The 19950-nt window shown below is 43.8% G+C and overlaps 1 protein-coding gene across 1 annotated transcript; it reads left to right on the plus strand.

Moving 5' to 3' along the window:
• Window positions 1–1681: 1681 nt before the first annotated feature.
• Window positions 1682–19077, plus strand: TNNI3 (troponin I3, cardiac type; the record flags this gene model as incomplete). The annotated part of the gene is made up of 9 exons (XM_083378833.1): window positions 1682–1692; window positions 2007–2019; window positions 4845–5024; window positions 7080–7121; window positions 8090–8221; window positions 9291–9380; window positions 10980–11156; window positions 12843–12954; window positions 18842–19077. The coding sequence occupies 8 exons, from the start codon at window positions 1682–1684 to the stop codon at window positions 12942–12944; spliced, it is 747 nt and encodes a 248-aa protein (XP_083234959.1). The 3' UTR covers window positions 12945–12954; window positions 18842–19077.
• Window positions 19078–19950: the final 873 nt, after the last annotated feature.

Below are 19950 nucleotides of genomic sequence, written 5' to 3' on the forward strand. Positions count from 1 at the left end.
TAGAGCCCAAAATTTCTGTTGCTACAGTAAGCGAAACATTTGTCAAGTGAGTTTTGCCCCATTTTATGACCTTTCTTGCCACAGTGGTTAAGTGAATCCCTGCAGTTGTTAAGTTAGCAATACAGTTGTTAAATAAATCTGGCTTCCCCATTGACTTTGCTTGTCGGGTCGCGAGAGGGAACGATGTGACCTTTGGGCACTGCAACCGTCATAAATATGAGTCAACTGCCTAGCGGCTGAGTTTTGATCACCTGATCCTGGGGATGCTGCAATGGACATAAGCGTGAAAAACAGTCACAAGTCACTTTTTTCAAACGGTCACTAAATGAACTATTGTAAGTCGAGGTCTATCTATAGATAGATGAGAGAAAGAGAGAGAGAGAGAGAGAGGAAGAGAAGAAAAGAAAAAGGAAAGACAGGAAGGAAGGAAAAGAAGAAAGAGAAAAGAGAAAAAGAAAGAAAAGAAAGAGAGAGAGAGAAAGAAAGAAGAAAGAAAGAGAAAGAAAGAAGAAAGAAAGAAGGAAAGAAAGAAAGAAAGAAAGAAAGAAAGAAAGAAGAAAGAAGGAAAGAAAGAAAGAAAGAAAGAAAGAAAGAAAGAAAGAAAGAAAGAAAGAAAGAAAGAAAGAAAAAGAAAGAAAGGAAGGAAGGAAGGAAGAGAAAGAAAAAAGAAAGAAAGAAAGAAAGAAAGAAAGAAAGAAAGAAAGAAAGAAAGAAAGAAAGAAAGAAAGAAAGAAAGAAAGACACAGGATAGATTTTTTTTTTCCTTTCAATCATGTCTGATTCTTGGAGACTGCCTAGAGCAGGGGTGGGGAACCTTGGCTCTTTTATGACTTGTGGACTTCAACTCCCAGAATTCCTGAGCCACAGGAATTCCAGCCAATTTCTAGCCAAGTTTCCCCACCCTTGGTCTAGAAAAAATCCCTGCAGTTTTCTCTGCAAGTTTTTTTTTTCCAGTACAGGTAGTCCTCGATTTACAGCAGTTCATTTAGTGACTGTTCAAAGTTACAGAGGCACTGAAAAAGTTACTTACGACCGTTTTCCACAGTTACGACCTTTCCAGCATCCCCGTGATCAAATTCAGATGCTTGGCAACTGGCTCATATTTATGACCAAAGTCATGTGTCCCAAAGTCACCTGATCCCCTTTTGCGACCTTCTGCCAAGCAAAGTCTACGGGGAAGCCAGAGTCACTTAACAGTCACGTTACTAACTTATCAACTGCAATGATTCACTTAACAACTGAGGCAAGAAAGGTCGTAAAAGCGGGTAAAAGTCACTTAACAAATATCTCACTCAGCAATAGAAATTTGGGGCTCAATTCTGATTGTAAGTCAAGGACTACCCGTCGTTTGCCATTGCTTCTTTCTTAGGGTTGTTAAAAAGTAATTGGCTCAAGATCACCCAACTGGCTTTGTGCCTAAGGCAGAGCAAGAACTCCTGGTCACCCAGTTTGTAGCCTGGCGCCTCAACCACTACACCATATTGACTTCCGATTGGATAGTTATTGTAAATGCATATTATTATATATTACAGTGTAGACATGTATGCTTATATATTCAAGATGATAGAAATGATAGAGAGCTAGGGATGGTTATAAATAGAGAAAAGGTTATGAATGATGTATTTCTCTTGTTCTCTTGTTCTCTTCTCATTCTAGCGGACCTGAAGGTTGCTTTCTCAAGATGGCAGAAGAGTGAGTAGTTTTGTCTTTTAAAAGGCACGTTAGTGGGAGTTACTGCACATTTCGTACCAGAGGGAAGGGGTACGGGGTGCATCCTGGCAGAGTTCACTGAGCAAGACAGGGGGGTTCAGGATCTCCAGGATGGGACTCCTGTCCTTTGAGCTGGCAGACAAGACTCCTTAGATTAAAAAAATAATCCTACTAAAATGCCAACAGCAGGAGGGAAAAGCTAGGAAGCAGCTTTGGGTCTTGGGGGATGGGGGAGCACCCGGGCAAAACAAGGAATTATTCAGCCTGATTTGTATCTTCCTGTTTTTTTCCCGCAGGGAAGAGATGGCCGTAAGTACAAATGAAGCAACTTCGCCAGAACTGATGGGAAAGAAACACTGTCCTTTATTTTATACAGGCATCTTTCTCTCTTCTTTCAAAGAGCTTTAATAAATTGGGAGAGATTGTCAAGATGTTCGCTTCACATGAGTTGAACAGAAAGTAAATTATCCAGGGAAATGTTACTCTAGTACTGGGGTTGTTGTGTCATTGCAGGCAAGTAAATACCTACAGCTTCACAATTATACAGTCTGCTTTCTGAAAAGTAACTGCGGGAAGCCAGTTTGGTCTAGTGCAGGGGTGGGCAACCTCGGCTCTTTTATGACTCGTGGACTTCAATTCCCAGAATTCCTGAGCCAGCTATGCTGAGGAGAAATGGAGAGGTTTCCATACTGAGCCATGCTGGCTCAGGAATTCTGGGAGTTGAAGTCCACGAGTGGTAAAAGAGCCAAGGTTGCCTACCCCTGGTCTAGTGGTTAAGAAGGAATGGGTGGAAATTAATCAAGGAGAGAAGCAACCTAGAAGTAAGGAGAAATGTCCTGACGTTTAGAACAATTAATCAGTGAAGTGGCTTGCCTCCAGAAGCGGTGGGTGCAATACTGGAGGTTTTTAAGAAGAGAAAGACGGTTGGGTGTCTTTGGGCCAATCACCAGGAGACTGTGGATTCTAGTCCCACCTTAAGCATGACAGCCAGCTCGGTGACTTTGGGCCAATCACCAGGAGTCTGTGAGTTCTAGTCCTGAGACGACTTTGGGCCAGTCACTTTCTCTCAGCCCAACTCACCTCGTAGGACTGTTCTTGTGGTGAAAAGGAGGAGGAGGAAGGGTTATTTCTGTTGTATTACCCATAAAGTAATAAAGGGTAAAAAAGTAATAATAAATATATAAATAAATGTGCCCTACATCAGGGTTTTGAATCTTGCCACAAAGTACTTATCACTTAGGATAAACTTGGCAAAAGCTGCTTTGCCAGGTCTTGCCAGATATCAGCTCCTTAGAAAATAGTTTAAGATAAGCTTTACAAAATGTCACCAGCATCCCTTCAGATTAAAATCTATAAATAGTTCCTTTATGGAAAAAAATAAATTAAATAAGCCATCCTCGTACGTGGCAATCTCTACAGTCTTTGCTGTTAGCATATTTAATCATTTCATTTCTTAAAAGACGTTATCTCTGTTTAAGTACTTTTGATTTTATTTTATTTTTTCCTGCCTTTCCTATTGGATATCTAGTCAGGGATGTCCACAGACAGCTTTAAAAAGTTATAATGGCGGTTGAGTCCGTCCAATCTAGTCCCCACTCTTTACTGACAACATATGTAAAAAGGGACACCATCTGGATTTTTTGGCTTGTCCATGGACGACGCCAGATATGTTGATCGTCAATTACCATCTCTCCTAGCTGGCATAGCTGCTATCAGCGGTAGCAAGAGACCATGCAGGCTGGGAATTCTGGGTGTTGAAGTCCACAGGTCTAAAGATTGGTGAGATTGAGAAGCACTGCTGAAGAGCAATGTTTCTCAACCTTGACCACTTTAGGCTGCGCGGCCTTCAGCTCCCAGAATTTCCCACTCAGCCTTTTTTCTTCCTGGCTGGGGAATTCTGGGAGTTGAAGTCCACATAGCTTAAAATGGCCTAGCTTTAGAAACACTGCTCTAGAGCAAGTGATACAGAAAGCATTGATGGGGCAAGGTAGTTCTAATATGCATCATTGTAGGCAGTGCTTTTTTTGTAAAAGAAAAAGGTGCCAGAACTCACACAGGTCATACAACCTGCCTTGCCTACCCTACAAGGTTCCATCCAAAAAAGGTGCCGGAACTCCATTCTGGGCATTCTATGAGAAAAAAAGCCCTGATTGTAGGCCTATGGAGACATGACACCAAGAGAAATTCACACTGCATCCAAAAGCGCTCTTTTGCCCATCGATATGCCCATCCTGATGAGATCACAGCAAGCCATTCTGAGGAATCAGGAATCTGGAAAAACCCAAGAAAAATATTCTACTATTGTCATCTTCCATAAAGAATCCAAAACTCAAACTCGGCTCACTCATGCGCCATCTAGTGGCAAAAAGCACAGTCCGTACTGAGGTTGAGAAAATAAAAGTTAGTGCAATTCTTGTTATTACCGTAGCATTCTGTCTTTCCAATTTTTAATTTTCATTCTTTTGGTATTTCTAAGTAAATGGATTTGTCAGGAAAATATTGGCAGTCCTCCACCTGCAACCATTTGTTTAGTTCACACCATTTGTTTGGTTCATTCAAAGTTACAACGGCACTGAAAAAAGTGAGGTACAACTTGCACCTCACACTTGCAACAGTTGCGGCATCCCCATGGTCACCTGATCAAAATTAAAGTACATGGCATGTATTTATGACAGTTTCAATGTCCCAGGGGTCATGTGATGGCCGTTTGCAACCTTCCCAGCTGGCTTCCAACAAGCAAAGTCATGCTGGATTTGCTTAACGACTGCATAATTCATTTAACAACTGCAGTAGTTCCCTCAAAAAAAGGCTATTAAAAAATCAGGCGTGAGTCATTTAACAACCACCTTGTTTAGCAAGCTGTTCCCAATTGTGGTCGTAAGTTGAGGGCCAGCTGTAGGCCAGTGAAAGTCAGCAATTAAGATACAGAGTAGTTAAAGGAACAGGAGCAGGTTTGTGCCATTTCCCCCACTTCCATAAATATCCTCTCTCAAAAACTGAAATTTGGGAGGTGTGTGTGTGTGTGTGTGTGTGTGTGTGTGTGTCTAAGAGCAGCAAGTGCAGCTGGCCTTTATATGTCCTAAAATGTGGTTGCAGGGAGCATTTTGGAAATAATACATTATTTAAATCTGCAGTATGAGGAGGAGGAAGAGGAGGAATACATAGAGGAGGAAGAACAGGAGACCATTGTGGAAACAAAAAAGGTGCCAGTGGCTCCCAAACATGCACCCCCTCCTCCCCATGCCACAGTGCCCCCCCTACGCCGAAAGTCATCTGCCAATTACCGGGCCTACGCCATTGAGCCGCACGACAAGGTAAGTGCCAGTCTCTTTAAGAGAAATGCAGAAATACCCAGGGCAAGATTAAGGATTGGTTGCCTCAGGAGATCAAAGGGGAAACCCATCGTTTGAAGGGAGAGGGGGGAAGAAATGCAGAAATGGAAACAATACAGCCCCTCATGTTTGGGTCTCTGTATGGGTGTGTCTCTGTGTTTTTGGAGAGAAATGCAAATTTTATCATCATACATGAAAACAATACACCAAGGTGAAGTCAGGATTAATTGGCACCTCTCTCTCCCAATGTAAGCTCAAATTGCAGTTCTGCTGCAAGAGTCAGAAAATTGGGCATTTGTCCTCATGCTTAGCCTCTCAAATTTCCTTCTTGTTTCAAGATGCTTCTACTCCTTAAAACCTATTCAAACCTTTCAAAAACATAGAGGAGAAGTGACCTTTCCCAAATGGTCTCTAGGCATCATTTAATTTAGACCAGAAGGGGTCCACCCTTGGCAACATTAGTCTTCTTCATCAATCATCTGGATGAGGGGATAGATGGGGAACTCATCAGATTTGCAGATGACACCAAGCTGGTAGGAATAGCCAACACTCCAGAAGATAGGCTTAAGATACAGGAGGATCTGGAGAGACTCGAACACTGGGCACTATCTAACAAAATGAAATTCAACTGTGAAAAAAGTAAGGTTCTACATTTAGGCAAGAAAAACCAAATGTACAGGTATAGTATAAGTAGTACCTTTCTCAATAGTAGCAACTGTGAGAGGGATCTCGGAGTCCTAGTGGACAATCACTTCAATATGAGCCAGCAGTGTGCTGCAGCTGCCAAAAAAGCCAACACAGTGCTAGGCTGCATTAACAGAGGGATAGAATCAAGATCACGTGAAGTGTTAATAACACTTTACAATGCCTTGGTAAGGCCACACTTGGAATACTGCATCCAGGTTTACCACGATGTAAAAAAGAAGTTGAGACTCTAGAAAGGGTACAGAGAAGAGCAACAAAGATGATTAGGGGACTGGAGGCTAAAACATATAAGGAACAGTTGCTGAAATTGGGTATGTGTAGTTTAGTTTAATGAAGAGAAGGGTGAGGGGTGACATGATAGCAGTGTTCCAATATCTCAGGGGTTGCCACAAAGAAGAGGGAGTCAAGCTATTCTCCAAAGCACCTGAAGGCAGGACAAGAAGCAACGGATGGAAACTAACCAAGGAGAGAAGCAACCTTGAACTAAGGAGAAACCTCCTGACAGTTAGAACAATTAACCAGTGGAACAACTTGCCTCCTGAAGAGGTGAATGTTCCAACTCCCTTCCAACTCTGTTATTCTATTGTATTCTAACTCCCAGAATTCTCCAGCCAGCATGGATGGCTGGGGAATTGTGGGAGTTGAAGTCCACAGGCCTTAAGGTTGCCAGAGTTGGACACACATGATTTAGACCAGGGGTAGGCAACCTTGGCTTTTTTATGACTCGTGGACTTCAGCTCCCAGAATTCCTGAGCCAGCTGTGCTGGCTCAGGAATTCTGGGAGTTGAAGTCCATGGGTCATAAAAGAGCCAAGGTTGCCTACCTCGGATTTAGACTAATCCCATCTATTATTTTATTTAGAAAGAAATTAAACCCACTGGACAAAGCAGATTGTATTTTATTTTCTCTCCTTTCCTCTAAGTTAGGGGTCCCCAACCCCCGGTCCATGGACCGGTACTAGGCCACAGCGTGCCACCAACTGGTCCACACAAACAAGCAAAGCCCCATCCGTGGGATGCAGGCAGCACACAAAATCACACACTCTCCGGTTCATGGAAAAACCTTTCTCCACGGAACTCTGCTCTAAATGAAAATTTGTCACTTGATGTTAAGATCAAGTGATCTTTGTCACTTGAGCGTTAAACAGGCCTAAACCAAATCAGCTGATTCTGTTTCTCTCCTTTCCTATTAAAATGCTCCCCATGTTATGTCCAGGATAAGCAATTATCACTGTAACTTTAGGAATTCCAACTGAGCACCATCTTTCCCATGTGTGAAATATCCCTCTCAAATCTCTCTCTCTCTTTTTTTGTTGTTGTTGTTCTACCACAGATAAAATGCAAGATATCGGCTTCTCGGAAATTGCAACTCAAGGTGATGTGGAAAAAATAATTTCCTGGGTATTAGAACAGTTAGAAAAGTACACAAGGAGCTACACACCTCTGGGAGCACATCTGGCAAGTTTCTAGGAGATAGGAAGGCAAAACATAGTACATGTAGTCCTCAATTTACAACCATTCATTTAATGATCATTTGAAGTTACAAAGGCACTAAAAAAGAATCAATTGTGGTTGTAAGTCGAGGACTACGTGTAGTGTATAGACCCGTGGTGGCGAACCTATGGCATGCATGCCACAGGTGGCACACAGAGCCCTCTCTGTGGGCACGCGCACCATCGCCCTAGTCCTAGGTCTTCAGCTGGGTTTTATAAAATCTTTTCGCTTTAGGCCTCCACCGCTGTGTGCAAAAGAAAAAAAGGTTCAATCAATCAGTTTCAACTCGGGGGGAAAAAAGATCTCGCAAAGTTGGAATTGATTGATTGAACTTTTTAGTCCCACCCAGTCTGCTGTTACCACCACAGCCACGCCCACTCGATGGGCCACGCCCACCCGATGGGCCACGCACGCCCGGCACCCAACGATACATAAGTGGGTTTTGGGTTGCAGCTTGGGCACTCGGTCTCTAAAAGGTTTGCCATCACTGGTATAGACCCTGGTAGAAAAGAGGTACGGTAGATCAGATTCCAAGAGAATAGAATACCCATACAACCACACCTACCCACACACATACTTGACGCAAATAGTTGGTAGGGAGGAACTCTTGACAAAATGGACTTGCCCAACCTGAACACCCTCCAGATCTGTGATTCAACACCCAGCATTCTTGGCTTAGTATGAGCAACCTTCACCATCCTCGGGGGCCATCCATACTTCTGCAGAGTCCCTCGGAAAGGAAAAGCTAGCTTAAGCCCGGTATATTCATCAGGTTGAAAGTTGAAGTTATATCTGCAAGCAAGATAATAAGCCCAGCTCATTGATCCAAACTATTGTCTTTTCACCCAGTCACTGATGCTCCAAGTGGCCAAGAAGGAAATGGAAAAGGAAGAAGAAGAACGCTGCCAGGATAAAGAACGATTTCTCTCCGACCACTGCATCCCATTAGAACTGGCACAATTCGGCTTCACAGAACTGCAGGTCAGGACAGAAGTGGGGACAATGAAGGAGGGAGAAAGCAGGCCAAATTGGAGAAGATCTGCTTCTTGGGTCTAGTGAAGTCAGCCTTCTCTGAACTGTTGCTCTCCAGATGTGTTGGGCTTCCCATGGAAAGTCTCTAGTTGGAAGAGAGATAAAGACAGATGCCAGGTGAAAGGAAAACTCTAAAGTGTATCTTTGATTCTCAAGGTAAACTATCTTAGACATCGGCTTAATGTTAGGGAAGGTGATACGCTCCTTGAGGAACACACTATGCATTTGCTACTCAACTTGCTTTGCACCAGCAGCTCTCAAGCAAGACTTGGGCAGCCCATCATTGGCAGCACGATCCACACTCCATAGAAAGATGACATAGCTTTAGAAGAATCCACCCAGTTAAAACTCTCTTGTAAGCCTATGCTTACAAGATTAGCTTTCTTCAATCTGTTGCACTCCAGGTATATGAACCGGAGGTGGGATTTGTAGGAAAACACAACTGGAAGGGCAGCTGATTCTTCTGTTCGATTCGGACTACTCTAAGAGATTCTTAGCTTGGAGAAAAAATATATATAATTGTGGGTATTAATGGAATCTAAATTAAAGAGCCCTGGTGGCGCAGTGGTTAGAATGCAGTACTGCAGGCTATTTCTGCTGACTGCCAGCTGCCAGCAATTTGGCAGTTTGATTCTCACAGACTCAAGGTTGACTCAACCTTCCATCCTTCCAAGGTCGGTGAAATGAGGATCCAGCTTGTTGGGAGCAATAGGCTGATCCTGTAAACCACTTAGAGAGGGCTGTAGAAGCGGTATATAAGTCTAAGTGCTATTGGTACTGCTAAATCACCAGGATTTCTCCAAAAGTGTTTTGAAATTATTGTCTTCTTTTTTTCTCCAGTTAGACCATTCTGATTTACTGTAAGTGGTTGATGTCTTAAAAAAATATAGTTGTATGGCTCATCACTCAGTAGCCTTGCAAATGCACTTTGCGCTCGTTCAGGAACACCTTGTTCTTCGTTAGTTTTGAATCTGATCTTTGATTTGGCTTTCAAATTATACTACCTTGTTTGCTACAGGAGTTATGTCAGCAGCTGCATGCACAAATCGACAAAGTTGATGAGGAGCGTTATGACATGGAGGCCCGGGTCAATAAGAGCATCAACGAGGTGAGTTTCTGAACATGGCCCTTGGGGGGGTGGGGGCCACAATTGTCTTTACAGGGCCTCACTTGCGGATCTCGTTCATATAAGATAGAAAGAGAGAGCTAAGTGTATTTCAGATGAAGGATTGGGCCAATGGAATTTGGCATTTTAACGACAGTAATGGGGAAATGCAAAACACAGCCTAGTCTTTTTTCGCCAAGCTTAAAAATAATCACTTAGGGCCACTGATTTGAGTAAATCTGAATCAGGAAAAGCTGGAATATATGCCACTTTAATGTTCTTGGGAAGAAGGGGGAATTTTAAGAACAACCACAATATACCCATGGCTCTAGGTTTGCAAAGTGCAGAAAAGGTGTAAGAAATAATAAGCCGGGGGTGGGGGTGGGGGTGGGAACAAATGGCATGAGATGAGAATAAAAGGGAGCTCAGATAAACCTACTTTGCATCAGTAACATTCACTCTACCTCTCCATATCATTCTATCCTTGAAAAGCATCCTAGTTTCTTCAGCCGTGTCCACCTGTTGCTTTCCATTTTGACTTCTCAGAATTTTCACCTCTCCATTTTTGAGGATCTCCTCAGCTGCATCCTGGATTCAGTCATGGGTGTCTCCATCTTCTCTTTCTCCTCGCTTAGTTACTCGCCTTTTGTTTTGCAGTTTAATACTCGTTCATTTCCCGTATGTGACCAAATCATCTCAGTGTACTTTTTCATACTGACTATTCATTTTTTTTTTCATTCAGTCCACATTTCTTCAGAGCCATCCCTTCTATTTCTAGTTTCATTTCTTTCCTTTTTTTCCCCTCCTGTCACATCCATTTTTTTTTCCAGGCTCCGTGCTTGATATTACTACGAGCCTTCTAAGAAGATCTGAGAAGAAGATCTATGCAGTCACCATTTTCATTCGTTCTTGGGGACTGGATTACCCCAATCGCTTTTTCTGTAATTCTGTAATTCCGTTACTGCATTTGCACCCACCTTTACCTTTACCCTGCATGCAGTTATTGCCAACCTATAGGATTCTATTTTCAAATGCACCTACAAAAGCTTTAACTCTTTCACACATCATTAAACCTACACCTTCAGAGTTCTTGGTGCTCTCAGAACTCGGTTGTTCGCTTGAAAACATTTCATTACCCTATTAGATAAGACCGTCAGTGCTAATGAGTGGAGTGTTTGATGTCAGGAGGACCCCAGCAGACCAAAGATCTTGCTAGGGCAGTGTTGTACAAACTTGGCCACTTTAAAATGCGTGGACTTTAAAATGTGTGGACTTTAACTTTCTCTAGCAGGCTGGCTGGAGGATTCTGGGAGCTGGATTGCTGAGGTCGAGAAATGCTGATTTACAGTTTCAGAATGTTCTTTATTTAAGACAGCTTATGGGAAAGTGTGAGGAGATCTGGAAGGACAGTGCAACATCTCACTCCTAACTGAAGGGTTCTTCATATAACTGGGCTCTCCCCACCTCTTTCAGACGTGTTGAGACCAGAATTCCCAATCACCATGACTCAGGGTATTGTCGTCTACCCATCTGGAAAGCATCCAGCTGGGGAGAACTGTGAATATTTCCAATGTGTTAACAGACTGTCCGTTCTGGCTCCAGATCCAAGATTTGAACCAGAAGATTTTTGACCTGCGAGGCAAATTTAAGCGCCCTGCTCTTCGCCGGGTGCGTCTCTCAGCCGATGCCATGATGCAGGCCTTGCTTGGCTCCAAGCACAAGGTCTCCATGGATCTGCGGGCCAACCTCAAACAGGTCAAGAAAGATGACACAGAGAAGGTGAGCCTGGATGGATCATCAAGCAAGAGTGAGGGGGAGGGAAGAGGAAGTGGATGGTTGGTAGCTGCAGAGTCATTTAGCACCTTGATTTAGGAAAAGAGTGAGCAATCCTTGTTAGCTAGAGACTCTGCTTAGCCTTTGAGGGGGTGGATTTGCATGGTTTGGAGATTTTAGTGACTAAAGAGTCATTTAAACCCTGACCCACCACCCAAAAGAGCACAATTAAGTCTTTTTGGATAGTTTGAATATATTTTGTCCCTCGACCCTCTTCTCTGGAGGCCCTGCAGACCGTGAATGGGGTGTTGCAGCCCCTTGTGACCTCCAGAAATTCCCCATTCCTGGTCTAAGTTCATTGTGAGGCGTTCTGAGGTGACTGAACTGCCCAAGCTTTGCATACTTGCCTGCTTATTTACTTACAGCCTGACTGATCATTCATTGGTGGTGAATAATTTCCAGGCACAAATTTCCCATCAGTGACGTTGTATGTCAAAGTCTTAAATTTAGTTCTTGGCACCTTGGGCTACATTTTACCAGCAGGGCAGCACCCTGTTTGTTTTTGTTACCCATAAATAGCAACCTTAAAGTTCACTTGGGAAAATCGATTTAGATGGGCAATGAGCCCTTTGTCCAATTCCTGGTTTTCATAAAAAGTTCAATGCTCCTTCCAAAACTGCAGGAAAGTTCACAGGTAAAGGGTCACAAAAGTCAAGATGGCAGCCACCACATTGCCAAAAAAAACCCTTTTCCTGTGTATTATGACCGCGATCTTGATTTTTCTTTAAAAAAAATTAAAAAAATCCTTCCTTGGAGGATACCCTTGCAAAACTTTTTTTCCCCCAGTACATTACTTGGCAAGGGTATAAAGCAGGGTTTCTCAGCCATAGTAATTTAAAGACGTGTGGACTTCATTCTCATGCTGGCTGGAGAATTCTGGGAGTTGAAGTCCATGCATCTTAAAAGTTGTCAAGGTTGGGAAACCCTGGTTATACAGGAACATGTGTAAAGTCTACCTGGGGAAAGGGAAATTAGCTGGGCTGATTTTGAGTTTTGAAAAACCTTTGCATTTCAAGAATGCATGTAGTAGTAGCACCTCTCCTTTCCTCGGTCTGAGTACTTATCCAACCAAGACCGCAGCTTAGAAAATGTGGAAAGATATCTCATAATCACAGAGATCCCTCTGGTCTCATCCAGGGAAGTGACCGGTGCAAAATTCAGGAACCATCCGACTACATCACTGGGCACAAGTGATCTTTCCAAATTTGGTTGGGGTGTAGAATGGGGGAAGGAGAACATTGTCAACAATAAGAATCTCTCTTAGCTATGAAAGGAATTCCATTCGTGAAAGTTTCCTGTGGCTTACTTTGATGAGTCCACGAAGCAATGGGAAACCAGGCCCTCTATGGGCACAGCAGTCATGGTGATGGGCTGTTTAAGAACATCAAAACCCAGATTGTAGTCCATTCTCAGCTTTAGAAGCTCCTTTGGGAACCTGGGGACCAGCCACTGTCTCCCAACCAATCACACGGGGTTGGCGTGGGGAAGAATGTGAGGAAGGAAAGCTCTGAGTAAGTTGCTCTGAGTTCAGATCAATAAAAACATAAATGAGCTAACAGGACCCAAGTTACTTCTCCCACAAAGCCTGGGACTCCACTGATTTCCCGACCCTTGGTCTCTTCCCCACCCCAGGAGAATCGGGAAGTAGGTGACTGGAGGAAGAATATCGATGCTCTGAGTGGCATGGAAGGACGCAAGAAGATATTTGAGACCTCGGTTGCAGGACAAGCCTGAGGCACACCAGGTGAGGGAAATTCCTTTGGGGATGTGTACACTGAAATACAAATAGTCTTCAACTTACCGCCATTTGCTTAGCGATCGTTCGACATTATAACAGCACTGAGCAAGGTCATTGACAACCAGTCCTCACACTTACGATGGTGGCAGCATCAATAGTGGTTGCGTGATCAAAACTTGAGCGCTTTGCAACTGGCAGGTTTTTCTGATAGTTGAAGCATCCTGACTGCCATTCGTGACCTTCCTAGCCAACTCCCGACAAGCAAAGTCAATGGGAGAGGCCAGATTCAGTTAGCGACCATATGTTTCCCTTAATAACCATGGCAGAAAAAGGTTGTAAAATCAGGTGTCACTCACTTAACAGCTGCCTTGCTTAGCAGTGGAAATTTTGGTCAGAATTGTGGTTATAAGTTGATGGATTCCTTGCATATTTAAGCGGTGGCTGGTCGAATCCAAGAGCAGCATTGCCGTTCAGAGATTGCATCTGGAAAAAGGCCTCTTTCTTCCCAGATGCTTGTCTGTAGGTTTTAAAAGAGTTATATGGGCACCCATCTTGTGGTACGTAATTCACAAGCAATAAAAATAATACAACCACGAACCAAGAAAAATCAGCTGCCCAACCCATCAACCACTCCCATTCATTTCTACAATATTTGGGTTCCAACCGTACTATTTTGGCATCTGGGAGATGGGAGCACATGCAACTCTTCAACAGTGGTGTAACATGGGTAAACTATAAAGGATGGCCAATACGGTGTGAGCTGCCACATTCTGCACAGGTCTAAGACAACTCGCCACAGCCAACTCGCCATGGCCAACTCACCATGGCCAACGTGTTGCAGCCAACTACTGTGGCCAACTCGCCATGGCCAATTTGCTGCAGCCAACTCACCACAGCCAACTCACCAAGGCCAACTCGCCATGGCCAACTTGTTGTAGCCAACTACTATGGCCAACTCGCCATGGCCAACTTGCTATGGTCAACTCGCCATGGCCAACTTGTTGTAGTCAACTACTGTGGACAACTCGCCACGGCCAACTTGCTGCAGCCAACTTGCCATGGCCAACCTGTTGCGGCCAATTCACCACAGGACAACTTGCCATGGGACAAGAGTTACACTAATATCCAAGAAATAGAACAATAGAATCATTAAAGGAAGGATGCCAAAGGAGGGACAAAATTAATGTGTATGACAAAAATTAAATTAATTTTAACTATTTTAAATAATTACTGAATTGTTGAATTCTCCTGCAGTGAGTTGTCCCATAGCAAGTTGGCCATAGCAATTTGACCATGGCAATTTGACCATGGTGAGTTGTCTCATTCCATTCTGGATCAGTTATAACTTCTGAGTGGTCTCCAAGGGGAGCCCCATTGTGCTGCCACCACGTGGTTGTTTGGGAAAATTATAATATGCTATCTATCAGGGTCAGCTAACCCCTCCTTCCCTATGACATATTTCCTCCTTCTCCTGACCATGTGTCCTACACCCCTCCCCTTTCTGGGATGGACTTCCTCCTTCTTTCCCCCTGGGGACTCTCCTCCTCCATAGCCGGAGACACACGTGCTCCTCCATAACCGGCAGATACGCCTGCAGACACTGGGAGTCATAACTGTCTTTTGACCTTGAATTACCGTCTATAAATTATCTGACTACACCTCATCTGCTGTAATCTCTTCTGCATGCAAATAAAGGTATTTCATGAGTTCTGCTATCTGGAAGAGAGCTGTTAACAGTGATAACATCTGCTTATATAGACCAGCACAGGGGTCTTAACAAAGGGATCAATCACAATACAGCAGCTTGATCCAGAATAGTCAAAAGACAGTTACGACTCCCAGTGTCTGCACGCGTATCTGCCGGTTATGGAGGAGCACGTGTGTCTCCGGCTATGGAGGAGGAGAGTCCCCAGGGAGAAAGAAGGAGGAAGTCCATCCCAGAAAGGGGAGGGGTGTAGGACACATGGTCAGGAGAAGGAGGAAATATGTCATAGGGAAGGAGGGGTTAGCTGACCCAGATAGATCTGTATTCCTCCTCTGCTTTGCGGGCTTTGCTCTGAGCTTCCTCCTCTGCTTGGAGGGCTTTGCTCTGAGCTTCCTCCTCTGCTTGGAGGGCTTTGCTCTGAGCTTCCTCCTCTGCTTGGCGGGCTTTGCTCTGAGCTTCTATTTCAGCTTCCTTTCTGGCAAAGGAAACAAGCACTTTTTTTGCTTCTAGCTGTGCACAGGCCTCTACCAACTTGTCATGTATCCTTGAAGCCCTGGAGCGAGAGGATCTAGCAGAGCATACTGTGACTTTAGTTGATGTAGATCTATGAGATCTGGTCTCCTGCAGGTCAGCAATACGGATTTCCACCTTATTCTTTGCATCTTGCACTAGGAGATCTCTTTGCTGGTTTAGTTCATCAATATTGCTTAGTTCTGCTGAGGAATCATGTACATTAGAGTCATTCAAAAAACCTGTGTATTTTGCAGACAGCTGCTGGTAACTTTCATATGCTGCAGATAGACGACCTATAGAGCCTCTTAATTCAACAGGATTATCCTTAAGGCTCAGCAAAACTGACATGCTGTATGCAGTTCTGTTCCATAGTTCTGACAGATTACTGGAAAATTCATCTCTAGTTGCCTCGTAATTTTCTCTGAGTTTCTGGGTTGGTTTTATTGTACGCTTGGGTTTTACAGCAGGATCTTTGCACAAATCAGGGTAGTCTGGTCAAACCAGCTCTTCTGAATCAATGGGACATTCCGCCATGGCTAGGATAGATACAGAAAACTTCTGTATTTTTAGTTATTTTAGGTATTTTAACTAATTCGGTGAACTTCGCTCTTTGACCACCAGGGGATGCCTTCTGCGTTTGTTAGAGACTTCAGGGAAGTTCACCCTTTAGCCACTAGGGGGAACTCTACACGTGCCTGGGGACAAGCCTTATATTTGCTGAGCAGCCACCAGGGTGCTGCTTGCATAATTTATTAATTAATATATTTAATTTATTAATATTTCTATACCGCCTTTCTCCCGAAGGACTCAGGGCGGTGTACAGGGCAAGAATAAAACACAAAGCTACAAAAATTAAAAAGTAATTAAATACATGCCCAACAATAAATACATTAATAAAACCCCAATAAAATGATAGTAAAACCCCACCAATCCCCCCTCAGGCCAGGCCGGCTTGTTCGAACAGGTAAGTTTTCAGATCGCGGCGAAAGGAGCGAAGATCGGGCGCCGTCCGGAGCTCAACCGGTAACTGGTTCCATAGCTCCGGGGCGCCCACAGAGAAAGACCTCCCCCTGGGGGCCACCAATCTACATTCTCTGACCGGTGGCACCCTGAGGAGGCCCTCTCTGTGGGAACGCACAGGGCGGAGGGAAGTTGACGCCGGCAGCAGGTGGGTACTTCAACGAAGTTCACCCTTTGACCACTAGAGGTCGCTGTTTGGAAGCAAGCCTATTATTTGCCTGTTATTGCCCCTAGCCTTCACTTGGACACAAGGTCATCCAAGTTGTTTCTTCTTAGGACCACAAGTCGTAAGCCGGTCTGGAACTCTTAGGGAACTGCCTGTCCATGTTAAGCGTGTCAACCGTAGGCTGTAAACTGTGCCATTAATGAAGGTTAATTTGCTCCTTGTTCCTTTTTTTAGAGCTAGTGGGACTGGGTAGGATTGCTTTGCTTTAGGCGTTCAGTTGCGGGTAACTTAACTGTAGGCTTGCTGAATAATCTCCCCTCTGGAGATTGAAAACATATATTTTAGGATTGTTAGCTAAATCACTTGTGGGGTTTTTTTACATATAAAGATGCTTTCATGGCTTGTCATAAGTGTGAATCAACACCTTTCTCTGTCTACACAGCTCTACATGCAGTTTAAATTTGCAGACAGTATAAACATTTCAGTTTGGCCACCAGAGGTCGCTGCCTGCTTGACATAAATCCAAGCTTGCTGTTTACCTTTGCATTCCAAGGGTAGGAGCCTCTTTCACTCAGCAGTAAACTAGGGTCTTGCTTACCAAGGCAACTAATTGTTTTATGGCCCTTTTATTCCTGCTCTCAAAGGTCTGTTAAACAAAGGGAGTTTAGCAAACTGACAAACTTTTTCTCTCCTTTTTAGTAAAATTCAGCTCTGAGCACAAATTGTGTTTGCAACACAGGATATCTCTGATCTTCTCAGTCAATTTGAGTGAAAGGCAGTTTGGAGAAGACAGACAGGGAAATTTTGATCCTGCATTTGATTTCACAAAGACTCGAAGATTACAAACAAACAGTCTCTCTTTGCAATTAGGAACATTTGTAAACATTCAGAGTAGATCTGAGCAGAAATTCATTTGCATTTCAAAGTCTCTCCAAATTACTTTTAAGACGCTGGCTAGAAATTCAATGGCAGAAAAGGCAGTAAGATTTTAACAGGTCTTTTGGCTGGTCTCCTCAGGAAGCCAGAAAGACAACAGTTCACAGAAGCAGAAATCCTAGAAGCATGACTCTGTCTCTTGCAGAATCAGCTGGAGAATGGCGAATTAAGTCATCTCCTTATTTATTGCAGGCAGGCAAGGAGTTCAAACTGTCTTTCACTAAGCTTGCTTGCAGATAACATACACATATATGGACTGCCTTTTAACTAAGCTTGCTTGCAGATAACATGCACATATATGGATTGCAGACAGAAGGAATTTAAATGTCTTTTGACTATTCTGGATCAAGCTGCTGTATTATGATTGATCCCTTTGTTAAGACCCCTGTGCTGGTCTATATAAGCAGATGTTATCACTGTTAACAGCTCTCTTCCCGATAGCAGAACTTATGAAATACCTTGATCATCTAGAAATACCTTTATTTGCATGCAGATGAGATTACAGCAGACGAGGTGTAGTCAGATAATTTATAGACGGTAATTCAAGGTCAAAAGACAATTATGACTCCCAGTGTCTGCAGGCGTATCTGCCGGTTATGGAGGAGCGCGTGTGTCTCCGGCTATGGAGGAGGAGAGTCCCCAGGGAGAAAGAAGGAGGAAGTCCATCCCAGAAAGGGGAGGGGTGTAGAACACATGGTCAGGAGAAGGAGGAAATATGTCATAGGGAAGGAGGGGTTAGCTGACCCAGATAGATAACATATTATAATTTTCCCAAACAACCACATGGTGGCAGCACACCCATGTAAAGAGTATTGCAGTAGTCCTGTCAGAAAGTCATGAGGAACCATGTTTTTGGTGGTTCTACACTAGCCTTCCAAAATCCAGAATCCTCCAAATAAGTGGGCCATGAGGCTTAAAATCCCCATCCAATTTTTCCATTCCACAGGTAGTCCTTGACTTACAACACTTCATTTACTGACCATTCAAAGTTACAACGGCCCTGAAAAAAAAGATTTATGACCATTTTTTGCACTCAGGACCATTGCAGCATCCCCACGATCACATGATCAAAATTTGGGTGCTTAGCAGCTGACTCGTATTTATGACGGTTGCAGCGTCCCGGGGTCACGTGATCACTTTTTGTGACCAGCTAGGTCACTGGGGAATCCACATTCACTTAACAACCCTGTTACTAAACTTACTTCACAACTGCCGAGATTCATTTAACAACTCTAGCAAGAAAGGTGGTAAAACGGGGCAAAATTCACCTAACCACTGTCTCCTTTACCCACGGAAATGTTGGGCTCAATTCTGGTCATAAGCTGAATACGTATTACCTATATTCTAACAGTGCTTCCACAGTAATTCCCAACTTTTGCTACATTCGTCCGGTTTTGCCTAATAATCCCAAATCTGGAGAACTTTAGCAAAGTGCTTTTCTTCTGGGTGACGAGAGGTTGCAGACATTTGCAAACTATAGCATGGGTGTTCAGAATGGTTTCCTAAACTTTCTCCTCTCTTTCCCTCCCCCTCCCCCTTTTCCTTTTTTTCAGATGGGGCTTTCTGCGGTGATCTCTGATCTGTAGATGTTATAGATCCCTCGTGAATCCTCATCCTTTCACCGCATTCATTACTGGGGCAAAAACCACGCCTTGGGAGTTTTGTTCTGCAAACGATTATTTCCTCTTCTGTTGCTTTGGGGGAGCATCTTAGCTCTGAGCCCACCATAAGAACGATGCATTTAAAACTTGAAGTATGCATGTTTGTATGGATAGTGCAAGGAGCAGGTTGGGTGCCACCAAGTCTGTGTGAGCTTCAGAAATGCTGCGGAAGTTATGCTGTAGAGACCAGGAACAGTCCAACCTTGGGAACTTTAAACCTGTAGACTGGTTTAATGAAGAGAAGGACAAGGGGGGACACGATAGCAGTGTTCCAATATCTCAGGGGCTGCCACAAAGAAGAGGCAGTCAAGCTATTCTCCAAAGCGCCCGAAGGCAGGACAAGAAGCAACGGATGGAAACTAATCAAGGAGAGAAGCAACCTAGAACTAAGGAGAAACCGCCTGACAGTTAGAACAATTAACCAATGGAACAACCTGCCTCCAGAAGCGGTGAATGCTCCAACACTGGAAGTTTTAAGAAGAGACTGGACAGCCATTTGTTTGAAATGGTATAGGGTTTCCTCCCTGAGCAGGGGGTTGGACAAGATGACCTCCAAGGTCCCTTCCAACTTTATTATTATTATTATAACTCCCAGAATTCTCCAGCTGGCCATGCTGGCTGGGAATTCTGGGAGTTGAAGTCCACAAGTCTTAATAATAATAATAAAGTTGGAAGGGACCCTGAAGGTCATCTAGTCCAACACCCTGCTCAGGCAGGAAACCCTATACCATTTCAAACAAATGGCTGTCCAGTCTCTTCTTAAAAACTTCCAGTGTTGGAGCATTCACCTCTTCTGGAGGCAGGTTGTTCCACTGGTTAATTGTTCTAACTGTCAGGAGGTTTCTCCTTAGTTCTAGGTTGCTTCTCTCCTTGATTAGTTTCCATCCGTTGCTTCTTGTCCTGCCTTCAGGCGCTTTGGAGAATAGCTTGACTCCCTCTTCTTTGGGGCAGCCCCTGAGATTTTGGAACACTGCTATCATGTCCCCCCTCGTCCTTCTCTT

The sequence above is a fragment of the Vipera ursinii genome, assembly GCF_947247035.1.
Source record: "Vipera ursinii genome assembly, chromosome: Z".
Taxonomy (NCBI): domain Eukaryota; kingdom Metazoa; phylum Chordata; class Lepidosauria; order Squamata; family Viperidae; genus Vipera; species Vipera ursinii.